The sequence below is a fragment of the Mesitornis unicolor genome, unplaced genomic scaffold, assembly GCF_000695765.1.
Source record: "Mesitornis unicolor isolate BGI_N332 unplaced genomic scaffold, ASM69576v1 scaffold7471, whole genome shotgun sequence".
Lineage (NCBI taxonomy): Eukaryota > Metazoa > Chordata > Aves > Mesitornithiformes > Mesitornithidae > Mesitornis > Mesitornis unicolor.
The window spans coordinates 6,404-15,351 of record NW_010164379.1 but is presented as its reverse complement, the minus strand read 5'-3'; the positions used below and the strand labels follow the sequence as shown (position 1 = coordinate 15,351).

Sequence of the window (8,948 nt, the reverse complement as noted above, 5' to 3'; positions counted from 1 at the left end):
CCCCGAGAGGGCAACGGTCCCCCCCCCAGCCACTCACAGCCGAGGGACGAGGGCTTCAGGGCACCAGATCTGGTTTGTACCTTGCAGAAGCCCTCAGGAGGGCTCTGTCCCTTCCCCACAATACAAAGCCCCCATGATAAGGCAGTGAGGTGAGACAACAGTGAGGACCCCTCCGCTGCCACCCCCTCAGTGAGGGGATGTTATGGTGCTGCCTTACTGCAACACAGTCCCTGTGCCCAGACCCAGGGGTTGCACCTCTACAGGGGGTGAATCCGGACACCACATTCACCCCGTCCCCAGGAGGTGGTGTTGGACAAGGGGGGATGCACTTGCCCTCACAGTCCCTCCCTACTGGGAGTCCAGGTGCTGGGGGGACCCCAAGCTTTCACCCTATGGAGCTTTTCCTGGAGCAGAAAAAAAACACAAAACAGGGGCTAGGGGTGGTTATAGAATTGAGCCGATGGCATTTTTCCTCTTTGCCCGTCACAGGTGATAGAAGCTCACTACGGGTATGTGCTGGGCATTGTGCCCCTGGACAGAGCGGCCACCAATGCCTCCAGGGAGGATGGCACCGTCCCTGTCCCAAGCACGGAGCCATGGGGCGGCACCGAGGGCACGCTCGCACCTCCGGCCGACCCCGGTGAGGACCTTGCCCCCTCCTCGCACATGCTCACCATGTACTGGTCCCTGTCCGTCTCCGTGTTTGCTGTTGGTGGCATGGTCTCCTCCTTCACCGTGGGGTGGATCGGCGACCGCCTGGGGAGGTGAGAGGACCTCGTGTGCCACAACCCAAGCCTTTCAGTCTGATATTTTTCCCCTAGAACCATATCGCCATAGAAATACAATTTGTGTTCTTTACCCCAATTTAATGAAAAAACAAAACCCTCAAACCTCCAAATGCTGTTCCAACCATCACAGAGGTCTGGCTTATTAAAATCTTCAATCAGATGTTTTTATTGCAACTTTCAGCACTTCAGACAAGCAGCTGATGAGCAGCCTTGATTAACTTCCCAATTTCCCCCTTTTTTTCTGTGGCAAAAGGGAGAGGAGGGCATCTAAACAGCACTTGCACTGGATGTATATTAGATTTTTAGCTACTCTGCTTGCACCCCTGCCCAATATTTTTCAGTGCCTACGACCATTATTTTTCCCCCGTAGTGCTGATTAAGTCACTAATTGCTTTGATTTATGTCGCGATGGCTGCTTTGGCTGCAAGAGACGCCAGAATGAGCCGTGCTGCTGCTGCCTTGCAGGGTGAAAGCCATGCTGGTAGTGAACATCCTCTCCATTGCTGGGAACCTCCTCATGGGGCTGGCGAAACTCGGGCCGTCTCACATGCTCATCATTGCCGGGAGAGCCGTCACCGGGCTGTACTGCGGTAAGCGTGGGCAGGGCCACCCATCCCTTAGCAGGGCGCTGGGTGCTGTGTTGCTCCAGGGCTGCAGTGAGAGTTTCTTCTATCTCTTAAACTTTTTCTTAGTACAGAAGGGGTTTTACAGGGATTTCCCCCTCTGTCTGTCCTCCTCAATCCAGGGTCTTTCCCAGAAATATCTGGGTGGATTCTATCATGAAATTGGTTTATTTTACATATCCAGGACAGCAGCAAGTGCCTCCTTTACATCTCAAGGCTCAACCTTGCTGGTGGCTGTTGTAAGAGTACATTATTAGCTGTGCTGTTCAACAGGTTCCCTAGACAACAGCACTATCTAGCAGATAGTACAGGAGCACTGCACATCTAGAGGATAAGATAGTAGGCAAATAATATGGAATTACATGAGAATTAGCTTAGAAATAACAGCTCATTATCGCTGTTACTGGAATGAAAATACAGTACTGGGCTCTGAAGGTTCAAGGCAAGTTTTAAGAAAGCTCTTTGCCCTGTGATAACTTCTCCCAGTGGATGATCTCTGCTCCATGCTCATACGTAGGTGTTCAAGTGTAAAGGTTTCCCGGCTCAGGGCTTGGAATCCGGGGTTATCTGAGCCCCTTTGCAGGTGGTTCCCAGCCAGGCACGAGGGGCTTGGTGGGATGCAGGATGCAGCACACAGGCTCCATCCTCCTCTCCCATTTGGGACCACTCTGCTGGATGCTGAGCTGTGGTGACACCAGGTGTGCTCGGTGCAGGGCTCTCCTCTGGACTCGTGCCCATGTACGTCAGCGAGATCTCGCCCACGGCCCTTCGGGGAGCACTGGGGACGCTGCACCAGCTGGCTATCGTCACGGGAATCCTCATCAGCCAGGTAAGGAGGAATGAGTCCAGAGAGGGTATTTCAGGGATTAGGGATACCTCAGTGATGTGCTGGAGTATTGCTCATCATTCCAACCCAAAGCTGAAGGAGAGAGGGAAGCAATCTGCTCTGATGGAGTTAAACTCCTATCTTGAGTCAGAGGTGTCCTTAGCAAGGATGACTTCTCACAAACTCAAAAGGACTTCTGCAAAGAACTTCTCCCCTCCACTGTGAAGCTTTCGTACAAGTCAGAGTCAGGCTGGATCCTGAACGTGAGATCCCTGACACTCAGGTGCTCCAAAGTGGCTTTATCAAGAAGCAGAGAGTCCCAACATCTTCATTAGCAAATCCCACCATGGTCAGAGCCCCAGCTACGTGTCAGGCTGGCACATAAATGTACTGAGAACCAACACATCTGGAGAAATTTAACATAACCACGAAGTTATGTTGTCTGACTTAGTTATGTGGCAATCTGACTTAGCCATAGGCTATGGACAGACCATTGGGAAAAAATCCTTATAGGGTAGGTATCACTGGCTTCACTGGCTGTGAGGATACAAAAAATGCTTTGCGATTTGTGGAAGGAAAAATGCCATAGTGGTCACTCATTTTATTTTTCACTAGGGTGCAAAATAAGCCATTCAAACATACCTCAATCATTCCAGGTCCTTGGACTGGACTTTCTCCTGGGCAACGATGAGATGTGGCCCCTGCTTCTCGGTCTGTCTGGTGTGGCCGCCCTCCTGCAGTTTTTCCTGCTCTTGCTGTGCCCCGAGAGCCCCCGGTACCTCTACATCAAACTGGGGAAGGTGGAAGAAGCTAAGAAAAGTAAGACACATTCTGGGCTTGGCTGAAGTTGTTTTTGTGCTATACACAGTATTAAACACTGAAGGAAAAGCCTGGCTGAGGGCTCACACATGTAACTGGGCATAGCAGCTCGATCCCATGCAGCATATTTGGAGGTGGGATTTTGAACGCTTGCATATAGTCACTGCCTAAGGCACACGAGCTTATACATAGCTGCGGTTTGATCCTCAGTGTGGCACAGGAGTCCACAAAGCAAGAGGATACTACTGTGGTTGGCTTACCCAGAGTTTTGGCTAGACATTCTCGTCCTTAATCTACTCCTTATCTACCACTGAAAGTAAAATGTCCATCTTTTTATTTATTTTTTTTAAGGTTTGAAAAGGCTCAGAGGAAACTGTGACCCAATGAAAGAGATTGCTGAGATGGAAAAGGAAAAGCAGGAAGCCGCTAGTGAAAAGAAAGTGTCCATAAGACAGCTTTTCACCTCCTCGAAGTACAGGCAGGCTGTCATTGTGGCGCTGATGGTGCAAATATCTCAGCAGTTCTCAGGAATCAACGCGGTGAGTTTCCCAAAAAGTCTGTCTTTAGGCAAAAAAGCACAAAAAAGGCAATGCTGGCTCTGTCCAAGACAGGCGGGGGTGAAGAAGGCTTTTCTGTGACTCCACCGCCACCAGTGCTGAAGGTGGACCTGACCACTGAGCCTGGCTGCAGAGGGCAGGAGGGAGAAGAGTGTGGGGGAGTTCAACACAAAACAGGTGGCACAGCAGGGCCATGCTGAGCTCTCCCATGGCCCTCCATTTACCCAAGCTCCTCAGCAGTTTGCCCTCTTTAATGCTTATCCCAGGAGCCACAGAATCACTGTATTCTGGCTATTTTCAGCCGAACAGATTTTGCGTCACCTCCTGGAATACCAGAAATCACCATTTTACACCCAGGAGCATAGAACCTCCTTTTCAAAATGGGCTAAGACTCAAATTTTTGAAAATCTGGTGGCAGCTTTACAAAGGTTGAGGCCTCTGTCCCACCGGCTTTCAAGCTCTAAGAGCATTTCCGCATCACAAGGGATGAGCACCCCATGGAGCCCTGCTGTCCCGGCTCCCGGCCGTGCCCAGCCCCATCCACCAGCCATGGGGTCAGCCATCCATTTACCCCCTGCCATTAGCTTCTAGCAGATAGGAATTGCCTTCATCTTGGAGAGAAGGGAGAAATTTGAGTCATGCCAATCTAGCGAGAATATTTTAAAATTCACGTAAAACTCGGCCATATTAAGGTATTTGTCTCCAGTGCTTGGTGCTGGTGATCTGGCTTTCAAGATTAAACACAGGACTACATAGAAGAAAACAGTTTTAAATGTGCAAATGCAGTAGAATTTCAGTAGGATTTTTAACTCCCTCAGGCTCCTTTGAAAGTTTCAGCTTTAATTATTATAACAAGTCATTAAAAGTTGAAAAACTAATCATAATTAAATTACTTCACATCTCAGCCAAGCAAGTGCAACACTTCCCTCAAGAGAACAAAAAGTTCCACCAGCCCTGTTGCCTAATCCTTCATCCTAATGTATTTTGATAGATCTTTTACTATTCTACAAACATTTTCGAGAGAGCTGGAGTTGACCAACCAGTTTACGCAACCATTGGTGTTGGAGTGGTGAACACAGTCTTCACTGTTATCTCTGTAAGTAAATACTCCTGCCCCCCAGACTGCAAAAACATGTGAGCTACAATGTGGGTTTGAAACACGATTTTACCCTAGAGCTGGGGCTGGCCCTGCGTACCTTACTTATGGGAAACATCATCCCTTGGGCAAGTCTTGTTTGAAAATTCAAGCCCTGAAATACAGCCCATTTCTATCGAACAGCACTGCTAAATACCTCATGAGTGAAACCTGTGTCACTGGGTCCAGGGAAGCCCCGGTAGCTCAGCGTTTCCCCCCAAATAAAAGTTGCCTTTGAGACTGAAATTCTGCAGGTCCTATTCCCCTCGGGGAGCAGGCTGGGGATCAGGTTTGCGATGGAGAAGCCAGCAGCTCGCAATCTCCCTCTTAGCTGTTATCTCTCAAATTGTTTTCTGTATGTACATAGCACCTGCACAAGTGATATCCAAAGGCTATTTCACAGTAATAAAAGTAATCTAGCACCTCTCCTCATTGTTCCTATGCAGGGCTCTGCAGCAATAAAAGGATGGGTCCGTTTTCATAGCCTTTCCCTTTGAGCATCTCTTTCCTGAGAGTATTAACACAATTCCTGTCAGCAGGCAACTATTTTTTTAATGTGAGAAGATCAGGAAATGCCAAGCTCATTTCCCTCACACCTCTACAGAGACTGAGGGAGCAAAGGACTTTTACCCACCGCAAGGCAGGACAAGCTGCGAGGCAGAAACACACAGCTCTGAGAGATCTTAGTGCTGCCTGCAGGAGACAGGGGGGCTTGGGGTGAGCCTGCGTTAGAGGAAGGCCATCACAGGTCCCATACGGAGGAGAAAACACCATGTTTACAGTGAAATGAGGCATGGAGGCATGCAGCTGGAAAAGCTGCTTCTCCAGCTTGGAGGGCATTCTGCAGTTCAGACTCCACTGCTATGGTACTTGTAGCCTGCTGCATTCGCTCTTTGCTTCTTTTGGGCATGAGCACTTAAAAATTACCTGCATCTGTCAATAAATGATAGACCCCGATCAAAAGGCAGAAGCGCTGACAGCTGGGTGGACCTTGGCAAGGGGAGAAGGAACCGTAGAGGGTCACCCCCCACAGCTCCAGGCATTAGCAGGATGAACTGCCTCCAGCACCAGAGATGGTCTCTCAGAAGCACAAATCACTTGCTGTAATGGCAGGAAAGGCGGAGCTGGTGCATGGTATCTTCAGCAAGGCTGCTTCCAAACTAATGCAGACCTAGTAAGTCTATTCTTCCTGAAAAAAAAAGAAAAAAAGAGCAAAATGAAGTCCATAGTCAGCAGTAGATGTGTAGGAAATCCTGAGAGTGTGGAAATGCATGGGCTCTGAGTATATGTGGTTTTGCCTCACCCTTGGCAAGGCAGCTGCTCAGTCTGGCTCCCTACCAGGCACCAGCAGAGCCTCTGACACTTGGAAACCAGCACATAAATCTCTACCACATGAGCTACAAGAGGAGTGCAGTGTGGTAGTGGTAACAGGTTGCTCATCACTAATGGACCTGATGGAACCTCCTGAGAGCAGCAGTGCTGGAGAATGAGCTGCTGCACATCTTTCTGCAGGTCTTCCTGGTGGAGAAGGCGGGCAGGCGATCCCTGTTCCTGGCTGGTTTGATGGGCATGTTAATAAGTGCCGTGGCCATGACAGTTGGACTTGTGCTCCTGGTAAGGATTTCTTCCCATTTTTTTCTCCACTATTTCCAAACAAGAGAAGACAAACCACCCTTTAAAGTTAATATTTTGCATTTTCTTTTCAAAGAAGTTCAGAAAACATTTGTCCCCAGAAGAGAACAGTTCAAAGTGGCCATAGCTGGAGGCATCTCTGGTTACAGCAGTGCCTCAGGACGTAGCCCCTGAGATACCCCAATACTGCTAGAAAGGACATGTGTCCCCTGTCCCCTCCCTGAGCCTGGTGACAACCCCAGCTCCTTACACAGCAACTGTGCTTTTCCCATGGCATAATCCCATGCCTGCTAAGAAAACTTAGGGCATACCTCTATGTGTAAAGTATGTGCCTTAAGCCCTCAACCTGCATCGCCCTGGCTTGATGCAGGTATGCTAGACAAGAATCTTGTTACAAAAAAGCAATAAATTGTTCCTTCTGACACCCAGGAGAGGGGTCAGGCTGTGAGACATGGGGAAGATCAAGCAGAGGATGGAGCCAGCCCTCATCAAAGTCAGTCCAAACCACTGGTGTGAGCCCCTGTGAAGATGTAAAACCAAATAAGGGGTGGCCTCCTTTACTGAACACCCTGGTTATTAAAGACAACACCCTTTGCCTCTTCCTGGCCATGCTGCAGGCAAGGAGAGGGCTCAAAGGTACAGCTGAGCTGAGAGCTGTGAGCTCCACCATCCCTCTGCAAGTGGCAACATCGGCACCACACACTCAGCCAGCACCAGCTCAGGAGTTTACAGCTTTAATTATCCATGTCCAGTCCCCACTTGTCTGAATAGAAGAAATTTCTGAAAAAGAAGACTAATTAAAGTAGTTAGTGATAATTAATGAGTCGTGCTGGGGCTAACACCGAGCGCACTCTCTTGCAGAGCCAGTTTGCCTGGATGAGCTATGTCAGCATGGTCGCAATCTTCCTCTTCGTCATTTTCTTTGAAGTCGGGCCTGGGCCCATCCCCTGGTTTATTGTAGCCGAACTCTTCAGCCAAGGCCCGCGCCCGGCCGCCATCGCTGTCGCCGGCTTCTGCAACTGGGCCTGCAACTTCATTGTGGGAATGTGTTTCCAGTACATAGCGGTAAGAAATCCCTCTAAAACTGTAGAAATAAATGACTGGCACGACCCCACTGCTGGGCTCCCGAAGCAGGCAGCAGGGGTGGGAAGGGGAGCAGCAGCACCCTCCCACATCTCCATCCCCAAGCCCTGCTGGGCACCTCGACCAGCTGGGGTGGGAAGGGGAACCCATCCCTGCAGTGCTGATGGTGGTGTCCTCTGTTCTCACTTCCCCCACTGCAGGATCTGTGTGGACCGTACGTGTTTGTGATCTTCGCGGCTCTGCTTCTGGTCTTCTTTCTGTTTGCGTACCTCAAAGTACCAGAGACGAAAGGAAAGTCCTTTGAGGAGATCGCAGCTGTGTTCCGCCGCAAGAAGCGCCTGGCCAAGGCCATGACTGAGCTGGAAGACCTGCGAGGCAGCAGGAAGGCATAGACATCACCACAGACCCATAAAAGAGGGACTGAGAAGGGACCTCCTTCAGGCGCCACAGGAAGAACATTGGGCAAACATCTTATTTCACAAAAACCTTGCAGTTGTCAGACCAGGAGGACCCATCCATTGGGTGCCTTCTGGCTGCTGCAGCTCGCACCTCCAAGCCACAGGTGCTAACCTGGCATTTTACTTTGAAATACTCGGCACAACTCGGCTGCAGGAAGAGCCGGGAATGTTACAGTTGTGTCTCCATGGCCCATTGGAAGAGCCCAGTGGCGTGATGATCTTACTAGCTGGCAAAGCATTACATGGAGCAGGGTCATCACTCAGCTGGAATGAAGGAAAGAGGGGCCGCGTGATGCTGCAGCCTCATGTTTTCACCTTTTCGTTCTATGCTTGCTGCTTCCTTCTGCTGAGTGATCTGATGCCTTGAGAAGCTAACTGCGAGTACAGCTACGTCACCAGCGCACAGCACTGATCGCCTGAGGTGTAAGGAAAACAGACTGAGCAAACCCTCCTGACTCTCGCCTGTGCAGAGGAAGAAGGTGGATCCCACCTGAATCGGTTGGGATGCACCTCGCTTGCTTTGCTATTTTGCATTACAGAAATGCTGCCCAATCTCATGAGGTTTTCTCAAGTCACAGTTTTTAGGAGAAACTTAGAAACTCTAGATGTTTCAGCCAGACTATTTACCTCGCCTTTCCTCCTAGGAAGCCTCTCCTCTCTCCTTTATTCCTACTGCAGCACAAGCACAAGCCTCCAGTTCAGGAGACACCAGTCCTGCTGCCATCTCTCCCATGGTGTGACCATCACCGGGTCCTCTCCCCTCGCTGCTCCTCCTTCCCACCCTCTGTGTCTGCCTTCCCTTCCTTTTGTACAATGCTTAGACCCACAGATGCCAGTATCAGCCGAGGCCTCGGGCTGCCCGTACCATAATGATTAATGATAACCCAATGGGGAAATGGGTACTGCAGCGTTAACTTGGAGCTGCCCCACTCATCCAACCCCTACTTTGCACCACTTACAGTTTTTCTGGCAAGATGCGCTTCAGCCAAGATAGTGTGCAAGCACGAGGTCGTGTTTCTATAGCTTT

At 50.0% G+C, this 8,948-nt stretch overlaps 1 protein-coding gene across 1 annotated transcript in view; it reads left to right on the top strand.

Annotated features, from left to right (window-relative positions):
* The window catches only part of SLC2A2 (solute carrier family 2 (facilitated glucose transporter), member 2), an 8,581-nt gene extending 726 nt beyond the window's left edge, over positions 1-7,855 (top strand). Inside the window, exons 3-11 of the mRNA XM_010194293.1 lie at positions 488-764; positions 1,254-1,378; positions 2,125-2,240; positions 2,894-3,056; positions 3,408-3,595; positions 4,605-4,709; positions 6,261-6,362; positions 7,242-7,445; positions 7,664-7,855. Of these exons, the coding sequence (XP_010192595.1) occupies positions 488-764; positions 1,254-1,378; positions 2,125-2,240; positions 2,894-3,056; positions 3,408-3,595; positions 4,605-4,709; positions 6,261-6,362; positions 7,242-7,445; positions 7,664-7,855 (1,472 nt within the window). The remainder of the gene's footprint in view (positions 1-487; positions 765-1,253; positions 1,379-2,124; positions 2,241-2,893; positions 3,057-3,407; positions 3,596-4,604; positions 4,710-6,260; positions 6,363-7,241; positions 7,446-7,663) is intronic.
* The last annotated feature ends 1,093 nt before the right edge of the window (positions 7,856-8,948 follow it).